The following is a 22,297-nucleotide window of genomic DNA, read 5'->3' as shown; positions in this document are numbered from 1 at the left end:
ACCAGTACCAGAAGTCAGAGAACTAATAGACTCAAAACAATAGAAGTGTGTAAAACTGAGATTATAGTGGTGAGATTTAATGTAGCAGAACCCCAAGCAAAGTACCTGAGGAAGCAGAGTGCTTGAGCAGTTAATTTGTGACTGATGAGTCAATGCATGTTAGGATTCTAACAACTGATTATTAACACATGTGACTTCACACATCTGCACACTGTTCTCCCTTCCTCCTTATTAAGTATTGCTGCTCCCTGGGACTTTAACCACACTGGCGATCCCTTTTCCCATTCAACATCCCTCTGCGGAGAGGTTTATGCAGGGATCCAGTAGGATTTCTGGGAGAGTGGGAGACAGATCAGTTGTAGTGGTGCATCTATTTTCACTCCCTCCCTTCCGCTTTCCCTGCAGGAGGGACATGCAAAAGTCACTGCCTCTTATCACCCAAAAAACAACCCCAATAAACCAGGAAACTGCAGAATCCAGGGTTCCCTAGATAAACACTACCCTAATGAAACAGATTTGTAATGAGGCAAGGTAATTTATTCTGTAGGGACTGAAGATTAGTTTTTCCTACTTAAAAGTCAACCAAAAGTACAACTTAGTGCATTAGTAAACAGGCACTGAAGACAAATCACACTGCATTAGTATAGTATAAAATCAAAGCAGGAAATGGAACTAGTATTAGTCATTTCAACAGGCCAGCAAGCTCATCACTTCCTCCTAATCAGCTTCAAAAGTAAAGAATTGTCACCAGGGACCAAATACAGTTTTCCCCAACAGAAAAACTATAAAGTGTAATAATATGTCAGCAAGAGTTCCCTAAATCTGCTTGGATCACTCACCTAATAGTTTATCAAAGAATTACTGTAGTGTTGATCTCAACATTACCAGGGAGTTACAAAATTTACAAACTGAAATCCTGCAGATAATCCAAAAGCAACAAGCAACACCTTATATTCAGCTGCTCAATGGATTCTCTGGTGGAACAGCAAGTTATTTTATTTCTATAGCACTAGATTGAAAGCCAGTAGTAAGGAAGATAACATTTATGAAAGGAAAATTCTCTGGCTATCAATATATGCAATTTCAGACTACCAATTTGTTTTCATTTCCATGTCTATTTCTGGCCTCAAGTATCAAGATTACAGATTTCAGCTCTGAATAACCACTGTGGGAAAACCTTGAATAAGGTGCATTTGGATAGCATAACCATGTTACACTTATTTGAAAAATATGTTCCTGGTACAATTAAAATCATAAACAGCACCGAAAAGTGAAGTAACCTGCTCTACACATCAAATGAACTCTGAGCTACTACTGCACCAATTTCTGCACTGCACTGCACTGACAGAGGTACCAGATTTGTTGGAAAAGGGCAGGGGAAGCAAGCCAGCCACGGGAGCACTGCTTTTAGACTACAATGAAGAGACTAACGTCACATAGAAAGTCTCTGTTGCTGGTGTCTTCTCTATTCTGAGCACAGCCTCCCCCTCAGCAGTGATCAGGTTTGTACCAATTTTTGTTTATTACTTTCCTCTAGACGCTAAACAGAACCTAGTTTTTTAGCTTTGTGCTGGTTCCAAGAATTATAAATACTGTCTCCATTAATCTATCTAGTTCCTCTTCTTTACATTCTATAATCATAAGAAGAAACTTTGTGGTCATTTATGATAATTTGTACTTTCCCTGTTCTAATATCATTAGTTTATATTTTAGGAACTGATTGTATCTATACTAGCTGGGCTGGTAAATTCAATACCCATCTCCTCCCATTAATTATACTCCCAAATAAAGTTACATAACCTCTTTTCCCTTTTCTCTTGTTATAAATTTTATAACTACTGCCACAATCTAATTTTATGCCTCTGCCATATACATTGGCCAAACCGGACAATCTCTATGCAAAAGAATAAATGGACACAAATCTGACATCAGGAATCATAACATTCAAAAACCAGTGGGAGAACACTTCAATCTCTCTAACCACTCAGTGACAGACTTGAAGGTAGCAATTTTGCAACAAAAAAAACAGACCCCAAAGAGAGACTGCTGAACTTGAATATGCAAATTAGCTACAATTAACTTAGGTTTAAACAGAGACTGGGAATGGTTGGGTCATTACACTAATTGAATCTATTTCCCCGTGTTAAGTTCTCCTCACCCCTTTTATGGGTCATCTCAATTATCACTTCAAAGAGTTTTTTTTCTCCTGCTGATGATAGCTCATCTCAGTTGACTGGTCTCTTACAGTTGGCATGGCTACTTCCACCTTTTCATGTATAAATATCTTCTGTGTGTTCCATCTATGCATCCGAAGAAGTGGGCTGTAGCCCATGAAAGCTTATGCTCAAATAAATTTGTTAGTCTCTAAGATGCCACAAGTACTCTTGTTCTTTTTGCATTATCCAGCTATGTCTTAGAGATAATGTATCATGTTAGTGAGGTAGATACTGACACCCATACTGAGATACGGTGACAATAGCATAAGACCCTTCCCCCCTTTGACAGTTTCTTCTTCCAAAACATGCAAAGTCACACTAAATATTAAATACACAAATAAGGCAGCTTTAGAAAATGTGGAAGATGAGATAATAAAGGGTGAGTTTTTAATAAGTACTATCCAGAACTGTTTGCTATGTGAAGAATTTTGAGCTAATAAATCAGTGGCTACAAATCTCTGCTTGACAGTTACACTACCTAAAAATCAGTGCAAATTCTCAGAGGAATACTAAACAGCTTCAAGCACTGCAGTGCAGCATAGCCACCAACTATCGACCTGAATTGTTTCAGTGAAATACTAACGACAATTATCTTCATATAAATATTACATGGTTGTAGACCCTCCATACATGAAGTGATTAATAGCAGGTGTTTCATAAATTGTCAAATACTTTTAAACAGTCCAAGTGTAAAATAAGTTCTTTGAAGGTAAAAATTTAAATTTCCCCAGATGTCATTATAAAGTTCCGTTTGCAGAGGGTAGCTCTCTGTTCTCAGAAACCCCATATTCTTCACTAACATTTACAAAACTAGAGCATGTTGACAACACAGGTAAAATACCTTCACCTAGGGTGATCTCACAGCAGACCACATCACTGAGTTAATAACAGCAGGCTAACAGCACTGTGCTAATGTTTGATTAAGGACTGTCAATAGGTCACCCCTTTAGGTGCAGTTGATAGTATTTAAAACCTAATGCACAAACTATTTACCTGCTCTATCAGCTTTCAGCGTGTCCCAGACATTGCAGTTAAAGTCATCATAACCAGCTAAGAGGAGACGTCCACTTTTGGAGAATGCTACAGAGGTGATGCCGCAGATAATGTTGTCATGTGAATAAACCATAAGCTCCTGGTCAGCACGAAGATCAAAGAGCCTGCATGTGGCATCATCTGAACCTGTGGCAAATGCATTGCCATTTGGGAAGAACTTTAAAACAAAACAAAGATATTATAGTATAAGATAATTTGCGTTTTGCAGCTTTTGGGAACAGGGCTTTTTCCATTTGGACAACTACTATGAAATCTTAGATAGTACAAAACATGCTAGACCATTTTCATTTGGTACTTTGGAGTACTCATGCAGGCCAGTCGCCATATGCACAGAATTGAGAGTTAGGAACTAAAGATCTACTCCTAGCTTGGTTTGACTCCTTTTGTGTTCTTTGCCACATCCCTTTGCCTGTTTGTTTCCCTAGCTGTAAAGAGGAGCTAAAAGTACCTTATCTCCATCACATGGCACTAATGTTTTTAAAGCCTTCTGAAGATGAAATAATAAGTATTACTATCAAAAAAAACTTTAGTAACATACTATTTAAGCACCTAACAACTTGTCATTTACTACAATAAACTTTATGCCATACAACAAATTGAATGTAGTTTTGTCAACTGTGGAAAACGCTTTGTTTTGGAAAAACTATGCTGTAATATTCCAGGATGCACTATCTGTTAGTATTTAACAGCTGACTGCAGAGTATATATCATGAACTTAAATCCCATCCCCCCCAATTCGGAGTTCATACGCACACAGATGGCATTGATGTCTGACTCGTGGCCAGTGAATGTTTGCCGACACATTCCTTCTCTAACGTCCCACAGTTTGGCAGAGGCATCACAGGCACCAGAAACAAAACACCTGGCATCAGGAGCCAGGGACAAACTCATGACATCCCCGGTGTGTCCAGTAAATGTGGTCGTCTGCTGGCCAGTTTCAATATCCCAAAGGGCGCTTGACGGAAGGGGGAAGCGACAAAATGACAAAAATTAGAATCATCAAATAAAATTCATTTTTTAAAATAAGTCTCACAGTACCTTACTAGAATGTCAGACAGGGCTGGTTAGCCCGGACTTGGCTGGTTTGTCACTTGTTTTCTATGGTTTAATTTTTGTATTTAAGATAAAAAGGGAAAAATTAATCCCAAAGTATATGGGAAGATGATGCTCTTCTTTGAGATATTTTGGTATATCATATGCAAGCTCTCAGTCTTTGCCTTAAAAAGGCACCAGTACTTTCAGATGGAGCCACATATTTCTGCTAACAGAGGATCAGCTTCTTGGCTGGATTACCAGCAATATAAAGTGAGCAAAGTGACTAATGTTCATCATTGTTGACACATGGAGTTCTGTAACATGGCAGCGTTCTAACACTAGTGTAGAGCTGTTTTAGAATAGCACCCACTATCGCTGCTATAGTTAAGCTTGAGTCAGTGTTTCCATTCATTTTAAAAAGCGGCTTTTTGAGGGTGTATAATTCAGCCAGAATAATTCACTGCTGCCTCATGGCTGTCAGTGCCCACACTTTTCCATTGACAGCAAGATCACCACAGTGACAATCATAGGGTATAAAAAAAGGGGATGAAATACTGACTGCATCATCCACAAAAGCAGCAGACTTTCCAGAGATATTTAGAAGAAAGATTTAACTTGTCTGTTCTCTTTCCCAGCAGGTGAGCACAATGTACATTAAGCTTTGGCTTAGAGCCAGTGCAGAAGCTAATTTTGTGTTTTGGGGTTCCCTGGCTATGTAAACCACACGTTCGGTAATTAATTCTGAATCAGCCTTCACTAGTCAGTTCCAACTATGATATGAAATTTTGCTTAGTGTTCCAGCCCTAATCCATTTGCATCTAGATAACATCACGCCCTCCATGTCCGTCTCCTCTTTAGTTCCCCATTCTAGGAAAGTGCAGGCTTAGAGGAAGGAGACTACTGGCTTCCTCCTTCCACAACTGAAGGGAACCATTAGCACAAAAGCAGAAGTTTTTTTCTTAATAGAACCAGCTTTCATTATGAACCACTTGTGTTCCAGAAATGCATATGCATAAAGAACAAGACACAAAGGAATCCCTTGCCAGTGGCTAAGCTATAAGAGAAGGCCAGAATTTGTGTACTCAACACCCTACCTGGACTTTGAAAAATATTACATGCAACAGTCAAAACCTACTAAAACCTATATAATAATATCTAAAAGGGTGTCATCAGGAGGAGGGAGAAAACTTGTTCACCTTAGCCTCCAATGATAGAACAAGAAGCAATGGGCTTAAACTGCAGCAAAGGAGATTTAGGTTGGACATTAGGAAAAAGTTCCTAAGTGTCAGGGTAGTTAAACACTGGAATAGATTGCCTAGGGAAGTTGTGGAATCTCCATCTCTGGAGATATTTAAGAGTAGGTTAGATAAATGTCTATTAGGGATGGTCTAGACAGTATTTGGTCCTGCCATGAGGGCAGGGGACTGGACTCGATGACCTCTCGAGGTCCCTTCCAGTCCTAGAGTCTATGAGTCTATAATATTGTACAAAAAGAGTATCACTTTAGCAATTCTTGGTGTATTTAAAAAGGATCATTCATGTACAAACAACATCCATCTTGCTACCGTTGCTTGCTCTCGTGGAGTTTCAGAGTCGACGGGGAGCACGTTCGGGGATCGATATATCGCGTCTAGATGAGACGCGATATATTGATCCCTGATAAATTGATCACTACCCACTGATACAGCAGGTAGTCTGGACGTACCCTCAGGAAGACTTCAAAATAATCACCTCAAGTACTGCTGCCTAGTGGATGTACTACTATTTTCCCTTTAAGATTTATTCATTCAACATGTGAATTTTTTGGTTTACATTTAATATTTTGGTAAAATGAATATTGATTGGTTAAGCAGGCATTTAAACAGGCCGCACTACAAGCAGCACAGAAATGCTGTGCAAGTCAAGTAACAGAGCTAACTTTGGGGGAATCTAACATTACCTTTCCAGTTCTGATGGATTAAAATTAAATCCATCTTAAGTAACAAATCAGTGTAAGAACAGAACACACACTGAATTTGCTGAATATCCTGAGTCTTGTTAAGCCTTATTCTATAGATCTGTAACCTAAACGAGTTTTTTCTTTTGTTGGTTATGGCAGAAGAGCTAAAACTACATTAAAAGTATCGCTCATAAAAACAAGATTTCTTTGCTAGTAAGACTAGAGCAGGGGTTCTCAAACTGGGGGTCAGGGGGTCACAAGGTTATTACATGGAGGGTTGTGAGCTGTCAACCTCCACCCCAAATCCCCTTTGCCTCCAGCATTTATAATGGTGTTAAATATATAAAAAAGTGTTTTTAATTGATTTGGGGGGGGGGGGGCGAGTCATGATCAGAGACTTGCTTTGTGAAAAGGATCACCAGTAAAAAAGTTTGAGAGCCACTGGACTAGAGCATAATCTCTAGAAGCAAATGCTCTACAGACGACTCCTTAAGTGTTTTAGCTGATCTCTGAAAATGGACTATGGAGCATACAAATTACAACAGAAGATTATGTTTATATTAAGCCAGTGGACCACAAAATAAGAATATTTTTCAAAGACTGAAATTTTTAGTTTTGGAATTAAATGTTTTGTTAAATGTTTAGTGATATTCCTTTAAAATTCACTTGTGCTAACTTTTTAAAAAGACATTCTGAAAGCTATTCAGATTGAAACAACCAACAGTAACAGAACGCAAAAAAGAAGTGCAAAATGTTGGAGGTTTATTAAATGGCACTGGCATAAAATCAACTGTAAAACATGCACTAATTGTGACTCTCTACTGCCTGTATACATCAAGTTCTCTCCTCAATAATTTGATAATGGATTTTTAAAAAGTATACGAGACAATTAAACAGACATTACCATTCCGGGGGGCGGGGGGGAAGGCGGCTATTTCCTCTGATCAGACACTGGTTCATAACTAACTGTTGCTACAAGAGGCTTGTTTAAAGTTATAGCTCCAGAATGTGTCAAAATCCATATTTTTGAAACTTTAATTCTTTCCTCAGTGAGCCATAATTGCTCTGGATGAGCTCTTATAGACCGTGCGTACAGAGTTTTACATTTTAAAAATATTGCCTTCTTTTTATTAGAGATGTTAATAAAAAACATCAATGATGGAAATTACTTAGCCCATGGGGTCTGTCAAGCACCTAAATGGTAAGAAAAGCCATGGTCTGACAAATGCAAAGGAAAAAATTCAAAGTCTGGCTTTTCACACACCCAATGCATTTTATTTAAAAAGGGGATATTCAAAAGCATAGTTTGTAAAGCTTAACAGCAGTATTTCCATTTGTGTGTTATTTATCCTAAATTGCAAGCCATTAGAGGTTTTTATCCATGTGTCCTATGAGAATTCTATACCAAAGATTGCTTACATAGGATTCATACAGCACTTTAACACTATTGCTATTACTAAGTGTTATGACAAGTTCCCCCCAATATATTATCTGTATTTTTGAATATGCAGCCATTAGTACAAACATTACAATTTGACTGCTTACCAAGTGGTGTCTCCAGAGCTCGTAACAATTTGATTATCATCCAGGAAACGGCAGCACGACAAGTAACCTGCAAAAAGTAACACATGGCTGAACAAAGCCGCAAATTCTTGTCTACTTTTCAGATTGAGTTGGTCATGTAGTGAAGCCTCCTCTCCTGCACATACTGGGCATGTCTACACTGCAGTCAGAGATGTGACTGCAGCACATATAGACATAACTCAGATAGCAATCAAACTGCAGCAGCCTGGGATAGCTGCCCAAGACCATAACCTGGGCCCCAGGTGGGCTTGTATATAGCTTTTACTAATTCTGGCTTCATTGACACCGGTACATGGCTAACTAGAGTATGTCTAACACGTGCTTCAGTCACACCTTTGACTGCTGTGTAGATACACTCAGACAGGAACCATTAAGAAGAGTCAGAAATTCCACAAGTAGTACTGATCAGAGTAATTGGTTAAGGACCACTTTAATTTACAGACTGAATCTTACACCAATCTAATGTTTGCTGATCTGCTTATCCAAGCAAAGAGTAAAACGAACACTAGAAAAACACAAAGTCCATTTGGTTATTAAAGAAAAAGAGACCTAAACGAACAGATGATACTCTTTCACATAAGACTAGGGTTGAAAATTCTCATAGTTCTTATTTGGGACAACCTGGGCTATGAGTGAGTATCACAAGGATTCACAGTCCAAGCAGAAGAGAGTATGAGAAGATATCCATCTTGTACTAAGACAACATAAAGAGAGGAAACTGGTGGCCTTATACACAAGGGTAACAAGTCCTCATGACATTACTTGGATCAATCTAACTCTTCTCTAGGGGGAAGCTGCTCTCTTTGGGACCAGCTGTGACTAGAAGAACCCCAGAAGAAAGAGGGAGAGCACTCCCTGAGGCATGCAGGGATGGCCCCTCCTCCAAAGGCTTTACCCATTCATTAACCAGCCAGAGGAGGAAGGGAGCTGACTCATCTCTTGCTCTCCTTTTTCATTAATTTAAATCCTAGCTCAAACAATGGAGTGCCTCTTTTTGCTTTATTTCAGCAGCTCTCTACTACCTGCATGAGGCTTAGGGACACAACCTTTGGGAGAAAGGTTGGATGAGGCCTAAGCTGCACCTTGTCTTTATAAAAATAATGGTGTAAGGGGGATAGGAAGTTAGGGCTTTAAGCTCCGAGAGTCTCCTTGCTGATGTAATGGTGACTAGGAAGGCCACCTTCCATGAAAGGCAGAGCAATGAACAAGTCACCAGGGGTCCCATTAGTCTGGAGAGGACCATGTTGAGATTCCATGCCAGGACTGGTTGCTTAACCTGCAGGTATAGCCTATCCAGACCTTTCAGGTAACAACTGACCATCAGGCTGGCGAAGACTGAATGGCCAGCCGCTCCCAGGTGGAAGGCCAAAATGGCTTCCATGTGGACACTAAGCACTAATACAGAAAGGCCCTGCTGTTTTAAGTGCAGTAGGTAATCTAAGGTGAACAGTATGGGTGCCTGCACTGAGAGAGCGCAACCCTGAGAACACCAAATTGCAAGCCTTTTCCACTTGGCCAGGTAGGTAGTCCCAGTGGAAGGTTTCCTGCTGCCCTGCAGGACCTCCTTAACGGGCTCAGAACACATCAGCTCCATCGGGTTTAGCCATGATGCTTTCAAGCAGTGAAGTGAAGAGACTCGAGATCGGGACGATGAAGACGACCATGGTCTTGGATGATCAGGTCCGGAAGCAGGGGCAATGAGATTGGAGCATCCACAGACAGCTCCAGGAGTGTGATATACCAGTGTTGGAGAGGCCAGGCTGGTGCCACCAGTATTACTGCAGCCTTGTTCCTGCAGATCTTGAGCAGAACGTTATGGACAAGTAGAAATGGTGGGAAAGCAAACAACAGCTAGTCCATCCAGAGGTGGAGAAGGAACGCATCTGTGAGGGAGACTGGACTGTGATACTAGAAGGAACAGAACTGAGGGCATTTTCTGTTGCTCTTCGTGGCAAACAGGTTGATTTGGGAAACTCCTTACCTCTGGAAAATGTTGTGTACTACATCCAGTTGGATAGACACTCATTATTATGGAAGGATCTGCTGAGATAGTCCGCCAATTTGTTCTGGGAACCTGGGAGACAGAATTCTTCCAGCTGAATAGAGTGGGCTATGCAGAAGTCCCACAGCTTGAGGGCTTCCTGACATAGGGGAGAGCAACAAACTCCACCCTGCTTGTTTACATAAAACATCGCAGTTGGGTTGTCCATCAACACCCCTGTGCACTTCCCTTGCAAGTGGGCCTGGAAGATCTGGCATGCCAGGCAGACTGCTCTCAGCTCCTTGACATTGATGTGGAGTGAGAGCTTGTTTTGCAACCAGAGACCTTGGGCTTGAAGGTCTCCCAGGTGAGCACCTCATCCCAGCGCTGACGCCCGTCACTAGGGACATGAACGGCTGGGGCTTGGCGAAGAGGACTCCCTCACATCCCTCCTATGGCTTGAGCCACCAGTGGAAAAAGTCAAGAACTGGTGCTGGGAGGGTGAACACCTTGTCCAGACTGTTGTGCCCTGGCCGATAGGCTGATGCCAGCCAGGCTCGAGCCTCAGCCTGGCGTGCTGTACCACATATGTACATGCTGCTATGTGGCCAAGGAGCTTCAAGCAATTCCTTGCTGTGGTGGTGGGGTACCGCTTGAAGCTTTACATAATTTCTGTCATTGTCCGAAACTGAGCCTCCGGCAGGGATACCCTGACCTGAGTTCAGCATTGCTCCGATAAACTCTATTCTCCGCATCGGGGATAGAGCTGATTTGCGTTTGTTGAGCACGAGACCCAGTCTGTTGAAGATGGATCTTACAAAGGTGACCTGGCACTCCACTTGGTCCCTGGACCATCCCTGAGCAGCCAAATCGCCAAGGTACAGAAATACCTGTACCTGCCTTTGGCATAGGAAGACAGCAGCTACAAGTGACATACATTTGGTAAATACTTGTGAGGCTGCTGACAGCCCAAAGGGGAGGACTGTAAATTGGTAATGGTTGCAGTTTACCACGAACCTGAGGAAGCCTTCTGACAACTGTGCACATGGGGCGCACACACTTATTGGAATCAACATGAGCAAGCACTCAAATAACTCTTTTTGCAGATGCTGCAGGTCTTACTGATCACTTGTGTAGGGGTCAGGAAGAAATGTTTTTCTTCCTGTTGTGATCAAATTAGCATAGGCCTGGGGGATTTTTTCACCTCCCTCTGAGCATTCTCCATGCATCGTCAGGTTAAACAGGAAGAGGATTTAGTAATTCATGATAGTATTTGGCAGAGAAGTTAGTTTGTTGCAACTTTCAGCCGGTTTCCAGTGCAGTTAGAAGGCTAAAAGGAATGGGTCCCAGAAGTCAAAGGCCTGGGATTTTGCTGAGGGGCCTTGTGCTCATGGGATAGGGGGAGAACTATGGTCTTTGTGGAGTAAGGTCCCCCCCTTTTAGTCCGATCTTTATCCTTCGGAAGAGGTGACGGTCAGATTCAGAAGAGCAAGCTGAGTCCTAGGGATAGGCCAAGGAAAGTCTACCTTGAGTTCTGGATTATATGGGAGGAGCCCTGTAACCTCTGCATTGGAACCATTTAAAATACAAGTGACTAGGAAGGTAGTATCCCTCCCTTCCGTTAAGTATAACAGAGTTGCAGCCTACTGCTTAAAATCCATCCGTGTCTGTCCTCACTCACCGCCAGGTCCAGAACCAGATGTCACCCCCAATAACAGTTTATTGCATCAGCCTTGCTTAACCCTGCACTAGAAGAGCAGTTAATTAAAACTGACCCTCTAAGATTTCACACTAACAAATAAACCAATCACCTCTTTTGATGCACCCTTTCTAGCCCTCTACAATATAGTAGTCTTTCACCCTCTGTAGAGACCACATTCACCCTGCCATGAACCCACATACCACATTTTAGTGATCTTACTAATTTACAGGGCCATCTCTAAAGGACGTCACTGAACAGCTAAGATACATTAGACGATTACTCACCTTTGTAACTGCTGTTCTTCGAGATGTGTTGCTCATATCCATTCCAATTAGGTGTGTGCGCGCTGCGCGCACATTCGCCGGAAGATATTTACCCTAGTAACATTCGGTGAGTTGGCTGGGTCGCCCCCTGGAGTGGCGCCGTTATGGTGGTGAATATATATCCCTGCCGACCCAACGGCCCTTCAGTTCCTTCTTGCCGGCTACTCCAACAGAGGGGAAGGAGGGTGAGTTTGGAATGGATATGAGCAACACATCTCGAAGAACAACAGTTACAAAGGTGAGTAACTGTCTTTTCTTCTTCGAGTTCTTGCTCATATTGATTCCAATTAGGTGACTCCCAAGCCTTACCTAGGCGGTGGGGTTGGAGTGAGATGTCACAGAATGTAGAACTGCTGAGCCAAATGCCGCGTCATCTCTAGACAGTTGTACAAATACGTAATGTGACGCAAAGGTGTGGACCGAGGACCAGGTAGCTGCATGACATATCTTCTGGATGGGTACATGAGCCAGGAAGGCAGCAGATGAAGCGTAAGCCCTAGTAGAATGTGCGGTGAGGTGGCTCATCGGAACATGAGCCAAGTCATAGCAGGTGCGGGTGCATGACTTCACCCAAGATGAAATCCTCTGGGAGGAGACAGGTAGGCCCTTCATTCGATCTGCTACCGCGATGAAGAGATGGGGTCTTTTACGAAAGGGCTTTGTTCGCTTGATATAAAATGCGAGAGCCCTACGGATGTCTAGGGAGTGCAGTTGCTGCTCTCGGCGTGATGAATGTGGCTTCGGGAAGAAGATCGGAAGGAAGATATCTTGAATTGATATGGAAGGCTGATACCACTTTAGGGAGGAAGGCTGGATGTGGTCGCAGCTGTACCTTGTCCTTGTGAAACACTGTATACAGGGGATTGACCGTGAGAGCCCGAAGTTCAGAGACTCATCTTGCTGATGTAATGGCTATGAGGAATGCTGTCTTCCAGGACAGGTACAGCAGCGAGCAGGTTGCCAGCGGCTCAAAGGGAGCAGCCATAAGTTTGGCTAGAACTAGGTTGAGGTCCCAGGTTGGGGCGGGGCGGTGGACCTGTGGGTATAAACGTTCCAAGCTCTTGAGGAACCTCGAAACCATGGGGTGAGAGAAGACCGAGTGGCCGTTCTCCCCGGGTGGAAGGCAGAGATGGACGCCAAGTGCACCTTTATTGATGAAACCGCTAGGCTGTGTTGTTTTAGGGACCAGAGGTAGTCCAAGATGGTAGGAACCGGAGCCTCGGTAGGAACAGCGTTACGCTGCTCGCACCAGCAGGAGAAACGCCTCCACTTGGCCAGATACGTTAACCTAGTGGAAGGTTTCCTACTACCCAGGAGTACTTGTTGTACCGAGGCAGAGCAGCATAACTTGGACAGGCTTAACCATGCAGTAACCATGCTGTAAGGTGAAGAGACTGCAGGTCTGGGTGGTGAAGTCTGCCGTGGTCCTGAGTTATGAGATCCGGCCAAAGAGGTAGGGGATTGGGTTGGCCAGCGAGAGGTCGAGCAACATAGTGTACCAGTGTTGCCTTGGCCACGCTGGAGCGATCAAGATCAGATCGGCTTTGTCTCTGTGGAGCTTGAGCAAGACTCTGTGGACCAGCGGGAATGGTGGAAAGGCATAAAGGAGATGGCTCGTCCACACTATCAGGAATGCGTCTGATAGGGAGCCCAGGGAGTGACCCTGGAAGGAGCAGAACACATGGCATTTCCTGTTCTTGCGGAGGCAAAGAGGTCTATGCGGGGAGAACTCCACTTCTGGAAAACAGAATGGATAATGTCTGGACAAAATCGACCGCTCGTGAGACAGGAAGGATCTGCTGAGGTGATCCACCAAAGTGTTCTGAATCCCTGGGAGAAAAGACGCTACCAGGTCGATCGAGTGGGCTATGCAAAAGTCCCAGAGCAGGATGGCTTCCTGACAAAGGGGGGAGGAACGTGCGCCGCCCTGCTTATTTATGTAAAACATGGCTGCTGTGTTGTCTGTGAACACTGAGACACAATGGCCTTGTATATGCCCTTGAAACGCCCGGCACACGAGGCGGACTGCGCTCAGCTCCCGTACATTGATGTGCAAGGTCAGTTCTTGAGCTGCCCAAAGGCCTTGAGAGCGGAGATCCTCGAGGTGGGCTCCCCAACCCAGAGATGACGCGTCTGTGGTCACGGCCACTGAAGGTTGAGGCAGGTGGAAAGGCATCCCTGCGCAGACCAGGACAGGCGACAGCCACCAGTTCAGGGAGTGTATGATGCTCGGGGGGATCGTGAGGATCATGTCTATGCTGTCTCTGCCCGGGTGGTATACTGAGTTGAGCCAAGTTTGAAGGGGACGGAGGCGTAGTCTGGCGTGTTTGGTCACGAACGTGCAGGCCACCATGTGACCTAGGAGGCCGAGACAAGTGCGAGCCGAAGTTGCTGGGAAGTTTTGCAGGCCTTGGATAATTGATACCATCGCCTGAAACCAGGGCCGTGGTAAGCAGGCTCTGGCTAGAGTGGAGTCCGGGATGGCCCCAATGAAGTCTATTCTCTGAGTGGGAACCAGAGTGGATTTTTCTACATTGATCATCAGGCCTACTTGCCTGAATAGGTCCTTGATGATGCCCACATGACAGGTGACTTGTGTCTTGGAGGTCCCTCGAATGAGCCAATCGTCGAGATACGGGAAGAGGTGTACTCAATGACGACGGAGGGAGGCGGCGACTACAGCCATGCATTTTGTGAATACTCGTGGGACCGCAGAAAGGCCAAACGGAAGGACCATAAATTGAAAATGTTGATGGTTGACCACAAAACGAAGGTACTGTCTGTATGGTGGGTAAATAGCCATGTGAAAATACGCATCCTTCATATCAAGGGCGGCATACCAGTCTCTGGGATCCAAGGACGGGATGATGGTCCCCAGGGATACCATGTGGAACTTCAACTTTATAATGAATTTGTTGAGTCCTCGCAGGTCTAGAATAGGTCTCAGACCCCCCCTTTGCTTTGGGGATTAGGAAATAGCGGGAATAAAAACCCTTGCCCCTCGAGTCTTTCGGTACCTCCTCTATAGCTCTCATGGTTAGGAGCGTCCCTACCTCTAGCAAGAGGAATTGCTCATGAGAGGGGTCCCTGAAGAGGGACAAGGATGGGGTGGGGGGAATAAATTGGAGGCGATATCCCAATTCTACCTTGCATAGGACCTAACACTCCAATGTGAGTTGGGCCCACGCAGGGAGGAAATGGGAGAGGTGGTTGTAAAAAGGAGGAAAAGGATCCTGGGAAAGAACTAGTATGCCGTCCTTGGGCGTCCCTTCAAAAGTTCAGTTTGGGTCCTGTGGGTGGTGGTGGGGGGGCTGATTTTGACCCCTTTGGGGCCCAGACTGCCTTCTGCGATTCCCCCGGCTGCGTCTTCTCCCGAAGTCTGTCGCGGCCTAGGCGGGTGGTAAGCGTGCTGAGGCTGAGGACGGAAGGACCTGCACTGAGTCACCAGGGTGTGCATTCCCAGCGAGCACATGATCACCCTGTTGTCCTTTAGGCTCTGCAGCCTAGGGTTAGTCTTTTCAGAAAATAGGCCTTGGCCCTCAAAGGGCAAGTCTTGTACAGTCTGTTGAAACTCAGGTGGGAGGCCTGACTCCTGAAGCCATGATATTCTCCTCATGGCCACTCCTGAGGCCAGAGTTCTGGCTGCTGAGTTGGCCGCGTCCAGTAAGGCTTGGAGAGAGGTTCTTGCCACCTTCTTTCCTTCCTCCAAGAGGGCTGCAAACTCCTGGCAGGAGTCTTGGGGAACTAGCTCCGTGAATTTGCCCACCGCCGTCCAGGTGTTGTAGTTGTATCGGCTAAGCAGGGCTTGCTGGTTCACCACCTTGAGTTGGAGGCCTCCAGCAGAGTATACCTTGCGGCCCAATAAGTTCATGTGCCTAGCCTCCTTGGATTTTGGAGCAGAAGCTTGCTGGCCATGGCGCTCCCTCTTGTTAACCAATTGCACGACCAGGGAGGAGGGTGTACGTACAGATACTCGTACCCTTTCAAGGGTACCATGTACTTCCGCTCATCTCCCCTGGCCGTGGGCGGAATAGAGGCTGGAGATTGCCAGATGGTATCGGCGTTTGCCTGAATCGTACGAATAAAGGGCAGGGCTACTCTTGTGGGGGTGTCAGCTGATAAAATATCCACCACAGAGTCTTCTATCTCCGGGATCTCCTCCACCTGAAGATTCATATTCTGGGCCACTCGCCTCAGAAAATCGTGACGGGCCCTCAGGTCAACTGAGGGAGGGCCGGAGGAGGATGTCCCCACCACCGCCTCATCTGGAGAGGAGGAAGAGGAGAGGCCAGGTATAAGAGGGTCCTGTGTGGGATCTTGTTCTTGGGCAGTGTCAGGTTCAGGTGGGATCTGAGAGTCTGTCGGCGGGATGGACGCTTCATCCGTACCCGCAGGAGGGAGGCGGCTTACAGTCGCCTCTGGCATCTGGTGTTCAGATGGCACGGAGCGTGGTGCTTCTGGGTGCACACCTTGGGCTTGGTGATACGCCCAAGGTGTCCAGAACGACCACTGATGAGACCCTTGTTCTTGACCTTGGGTCTCCTGGAAGACTCGGCTGGGCACATCTGAGTCACGGTCCTGTGCATAGGAAGCACTGTCCGCGTGAGAGGACACTGAGGTGTGTCTAGACGGCCAAGGAGGAGCTGAGAAACCCTGAGAAAGGGCCACGTCTCTAGTCGATTGATCTCGGTGCGGCACCGGGGAGCGGTACCGGGCGCCATAACGGTACCATGAATGAGACCTGCGACCGTAACGGTGCCAGGAGGTCAACCGGGATCTCGAGGCTCATCGCCTGGAGCAGCTGCGAGAGGCGCGGTGCGGGGAACGGTGCTGGGAGCTGGATCGGTACCGGGAGTGCTGGGCCGGCGAACGGGACGTTGAGCGGTGCCGCAAGTGCGACTGGTACCGTGATGGAGAGCAGTGCTGGGACCGTGAATGGCGTCAGGACCGGGATTGGAGACGGGACTGGGATCTTGATCGGTGCCTTTCAGCGGTGCCGACGGAGGGTGGCCTCAGCAGGGCAAGCTTGCCAATAGACTGAACGACCCGCACTGGCGGTGCCAGGGATTGAGGCAGTGCAGACTCTGTCAGTGCAATCAAATCCCTCGCCGTGGAAAAGGTCTCAGGCGTGGACAGGATAGTGAGTTTGACCACAGCATGCGCCAGGGAGCTTTCAGGCACCGGACTCGACGGTCCTTGTGGGACCGGAATCGCCGGTGCCGAAGCTGGCGGTGCCGCGGCAGGTGTCGGTGCCGGGCGGTCCGACTTAGGTGGGTGCTCCAACTGTGGTGCAGGCGGCACCGAAGCAGCGGGAGTCTTATGATGCTTCTTGACTCGCGGTGACAGGGAACGGTGCGGAGCCGACATTGGTGCCGGTGACAGTGGGTGCCGAGGGGCCTTAGCGGTACCGGGGCGATCCGGAGCCGAAAGTGCGCTTCTCCCTGATACAGATTGTTCAGCGCTCAGTGCCGAGGGTGTTGGACTAAGAGCTGCCTCCATCAGGAGCTGTTTGAGGCGGAAGTCCTGCTCTCTCTTCTTCCTCAGCTTAAAGGCCTTACAGATCCGGCACTTATCTGAGAGATGGGATTCCCCAAGGCACTTAAGGCAGGAGATGTGGGGATCTCCCGTTGGCATCGGCTTATGGCAGGCCGAGCACGGTTTGAAGCCTGGTGACCCGGGCATGAGCCCTGGTACCAGCTGGGGGGAAGGGGCTAATCCCCGATCTCCTCACAACTATATACATTATAGAAACGACTAAAACTAACTACAACTATAGAGATTATAACTATATACACAACTATTAATAAGGAACTATGAGTAGCTAGGGAAGTGGAGATCAGCTGAGCCGCGCTCCACTGTTCCAACGACCGACACGGGCGGTAAGAAGGAACTGAAGGGCCATTGGGTTGGCAGTGGTATGTATTGACTGCCATAGCAGCGCCACTCCAGGGGCGACCCAGCCGACCCACCAAGTGTTGCTAGGGTAAAAATCTTCCAGCAAACGTGCATGCGGTGCGCGCACACCTAATTGGAATCGATATGAGCAAGCACTTGAAGAAGAATGAAAAGATATTCATGGCTTTTTATTGCTCCAATCTTTTTTTTTAGGATTTTGACATGCACATAGGCTGCATCATGGATACCCAACAAAAATGTATGCGACAGCTAGTTCCATTTTCTTTTATAATAGATATTAAAGAAAAGTACTTTTTATGGATCATGGTTTGCTTGGTTATCACAACTACTAAGTATCTATTTTCTTGGTTAGTCAACATCTCTCTATTTCAGACAGAGTACACAACTCCAGTGAGCCAAGTAACTAATCTATGCTTTTAAAGAAACACGAGAGATACAAAGACGTTAAGTGCCATCTACAATATGGTTTAATGCATTTTAGTTATTCTTTTCATTAAAGAAAAGCTTGGGAAGGTTTGCCTATTATAATGATTCGTGTATAAATAACCTCGGTTTCCTTCAATGAACAGTTTTCAGAGGGGTCCCTTTACAATGTATAGGTAGAGGCTTGATCAGGCAGAAAAACAGCAAGGCACACAGCCTGCCTGATGTTTCCTTTTAGAGCTGTTAAAGGTTTTTCCGGAGCCATGCTAGCAGCCTCTGGAGTAACAGGCCTCTGTTTTGCTGCATCTTGGAATTTTGTTCTTTACAGAAACAAAGGAAGCATAAAGATGACACACAGTTTCAGGGTTGCAACCTTGACAGATACGACTTATTACAAGCTGATTCCCTCCCTCAGGTTCCTGGGTGTATTATTACTGAATCTGTAAGTGAACAAAGGCCTGCTGATATAGCACTGAGTATGTCACATACTAGGATTATAAGCACATAGCTACTAAAGTGACTGGCACTATATAATATCTAAGATAAATGGAGTCCTGTTATGGGCAGTTGGGCTCTCCAGAATCAGTACAGGCACTCTTTAAACCAATGTTCCAGCCCAGGCCTCGACCATGCAGGATATCAAGCCAGTTTACATCCTGTTTCTGAGTGGCTACTTCTTCCCATTAAAAACTTTCAGCTTCTTTTCCTTTTTCCTCAACCACACATTCCTTCAGAAGGTAGAAGTCACTCTAATGAATTACCCTTTCAACTTCTGCTGTGATATGGGATGTTACTGCTGCAATGCTCTTGGACTTTAGGGGGGGGGAAGAGAAAAATCCTGAGCTCATCCCCTTTGCTTTTAGCTGCCTTAGTAGATTATCTTACTTCAAAGAAAATGGAGCCCTTACATGGGTACCTTTGTTCTCACAATCATAGCTCATTATCCAGTTTAACTTCTCTTTATCTCTAGTTATCAGAGTCATTAGTTACTTTAATGAAAAAGGTTGGGCCAGATTCTGTGCTGCACCTCTGAAAAGAGCGAACCCCAGGAGGGCCAAATGGAGCCCTGTAGTCTCCAGGATTCTGGCATGGCCCTGATGTAGGTTAGAGAAGCCCCAGAACAGCTGTAGTGCACAGTACTCTGACCACTTTCCCTCCCTTCTGTCCCCTTCTACCTCCAGCACCGGGGAGCAGTATAGGACAACCTACACCAATTTAACGCTAGGGGCAATTTCCCAGCATCCAGTTAAAGTAGCTCTGTGCCCTCCTTCTGGAGGCTGAGCCACTGAAAAGGAGCCACTGTGGATCCTGGAACACTGGGCACAACAGTCCTAGTTTTTAGTGATGAAAAGGGTTTTTTAAGGCTTTCAGATATTTCTGTGGCCAAACATCTCTACAGACTTCCAAGAGTAGTAAGATACAAGACACTCTGGGATTTAAATCTGAAGTTCACATCAGAGGTTCTTAGATGTCAGTACCCTGAGCAGCCAAGTAATTAATTCTGGGGACTCCAAAGGAATTATCCAGTATCAGTGACTGAACATGTGGGGACAGCAGGGTGAACGCGGGTACGTACCTACAAAAAAAAAGGAAGACCTTGAAAAACAGACCATGGTTTAAACTGAAAGTCAAAGAACCAATTCTTCTGCCTTCCAGAACGATGAAGATAATTTAGAGACCAAGACTGGACACAATGAGCTTGATTTTCAGGAGGTGCTCAGCCTCCACAGCTCCAGGTGAAAGCAACAAGCTGAAAGGGCAGCATCTCTGAAAATCAGACCTCAAATCTTTGGGACCTAATGAAAACCCAGCAAGATGAAATTGTCTAGTTCACAGAAATAAAAACTGGCACCAGCAGCCAGTCTGAGATATCTGATAGCACTCCACAATAAAACAAATGCATGACCAATTAGGTTTTTCTCTCCAATTTGAGTTTGTAAATGTAGTGTCCCTTCACTATCAGGAAAAAGCTTGGATACAAGATAGAGGAAAAAAATACCTTTAAGCAGATATGCTATACTGTAACAGTTTTACTTTCCATAAAGAAAAAAAAAGGAGTTGCAAAAATGAAATAATTCCCTTTTGTAATCACTAAATCTTCCCCTTCATGACCTCCAAAGACAAAATATTTGGCCAAACTACATTAAGCTTCCTAGGATATGGTTTTACAATAAGAGCCCTCTCAAATAAACCAGCACCAACAATGAGGTAAATAAAGACTAATTTAAGACTGCGGACAAAGTGTAAGAAGTTGAGATGCATGTATTTAAGGAAAAAAATTTTGTCCAATATTCTGCCACAATGTTTATTACATATAACAAGAGTTTGATTATTTTAAATGTGTGTAATGCTGCACTTGGCAACATGTTTTCTGTAAGGGACCATTGTCTCTATTTGGGGAAGTGAGCAATAAAGATTTATGAAGCTGTTAGAGATTGGTGAAGCTGTTATATTTATTATTTAGATGTTTAAAGTGTTACAAAAGTTGTAACAAATATAGTGCTTGTGAGCAACGAAAGAACAATTTTTGAAGAAAGATTAAAAACTAAAGATGTATAAATTGGCAAGGTGATGACTGATTTTTGGCTTGGGGAATGGGAAGAGGGAAAGTCACCTATTGGAAAAGTGAACACACAAGGGGGAAAAATGTATTTTACCAGGTGCAAAAATGTATGCACAAAAGCAACAGGATCACACAACAATACTTAACTTTCAGGTTTAATATTAAAGAAAAATTTCTTGATAGAGACCAGTCTATGGAATAGTCTTTCAAACGAAATGATTGAAGCCTCATTGCTTGGGACATTTAAAATAAGACTGGACTGTATACTGTAGGAAACCAGTCCTCTGGCATTGCAGGATTGAGTAGATGACCTAATTGATCTTTTCCATATCTAATGTTCATGATTCATCATGCGTTCAGCTCACAACTCGTTTACCCTTCAGAACTGATGCTCACCTGTATGACCAGCCAGCTCACGGCTGACACGTACATTCCCTTCACGAGTTTTCAGGTTGTAAATGGAACAGATGTTATCAAGACCACCGCAGGCCACATAGTTTCCAGAGGGGGCATATGCACAGGTCATCACCCAAGATGAACGCAGGGGAATGGCATGGACCTGGAGCACAGACAGAATACATAATTTATGTTTAAGTCAATTGATCATCGGGAGGTTCTTATTTACATCTTCTCTGTAACGACACTACTCTTTCTTTAAAGGTAGCAGGAGGAAGAATAATGAAAAAGATGAAAAGCCCTTGGAGTACAAGGGCCAACCTTATTTCAGGAATAATTTGCGCATTTAACTTGTCAAATCAAATAGTGCCTTAATTAAAAACTTCAGAGCTGCACTCTAGCAGAGAAGCCAGTTTAATCGGTAGCTCTGCTAAAAGCCACAAAAGCTAGTCAATGGTTTTGATTATAGACTGAACGCTATGTTTTAGCTTGAGAAAACATACTGGTGCTCAATTTATGGTAGGTAAAAAATTGTTAATTCCAGGATTATATACGAGGAAGGAACAATGAACAGCAAAAAGAAAAGACTTACTTTGCCCCTCCTTTAATCCTGCCTTAAAACCCACTTCAACACTTACCAAGTAAATTAGCAAACCAAGGCCTTTCACTATTTAAACAAACTCCCCTTTTGCTCCCCCATGCCGTATACTAGCCTTCACTGAGGGCTTGTCTACATCAGAAAGTTGCAGCGCTGGTGAGGGAGTTACAGCGCTGCAACTTAGGAGGTGTACACATCTGCAGGGCACCACCAGCGCTGCAACTCCCTGTTTGCAGCGCTGGCCGTACTCCCGTTTTGTCTCGGGTGTAGAGGATCCAGCGCTGGTAATCAAGTATAGTCACTTACCAGCGCTTTTCTTGACCTCCGTGGAATAAGCAGGTATCCCAGCATACCTGAGGAAGCCTCTGGTAATCAAGCTGGTTTCCTTCCCCGGCTTGCTCTCGCGTTCCCCGAACCCCGAGCAAGCAGGTCTCCTTCCCTGAGGTTTGCTGGGTGGTTCCGGGAAGGCGAGAGCAAACCGGGGAAGGAGACCAGCTTCGCCGCGGTTTGCTCTCGCGTTCCGCGAACCACCCTGCAAACCGCAGGGAAGGAGACCTGCTTGTTCGGG

The 22,297-nt window shown here is 45.1% G+C and overlaps 1 protein-coding gene across 2 annotated transcripts in view; it reads right to left on the bottom strand.

Moving 5' to 3' along the window:
• GNB1 (G protein subunit beta 1) overlaps positions 1–22,297 on the bottom strand; it is an 85,142-nt gene that overhangs the window by 5,059 nt on the left and 57,786 nt on the right. For both annotated transcript variants that reach the window (XM_050931658.1, XM_050931657.1), the window contains exons 6-9: positions 21,132–21,294; positions 7,789–7,855; positions 4,023–4,224; positions 3,210–3,426 (exon numbers count right to left, since the gene is read on the bottom strand). In XM_050931658.1, the coding sequence (XP_050787615.1) occupies positions 3,210–3,426; positions 4,023–4,224; positions 7,789–7,855; positions 21,132–21,294 (649 nt within the window). The remainder of the gene's footprint in view (positions 1–3,209; positions 3,427–4,022; positions 4,225–7,788; positions 7,856–21,131; positions 21,295–22,297) is intronic.

Source organism: Gopherus flavomarginatus, chromosome 21 (assembly GCF_025201925.1).
Source record: "Gopherus flavomarginatus isolate rGopFla2 chromosome 21, rGopFla2.mat.asm, whole genome shotgun sequence".
Classification (NCBI taxonomy): domain Eukaryota; kingdom Metazoa; phylum Chordata; order Testudines; family Testudinidae; genus Gopherus; species Gopherus flavomarginatus.
The sequence above is the reverse complement of the archived record's forward strand: the minus strand, read 5'-3'. Positions and strand labels throughout refer to the sequence as shown.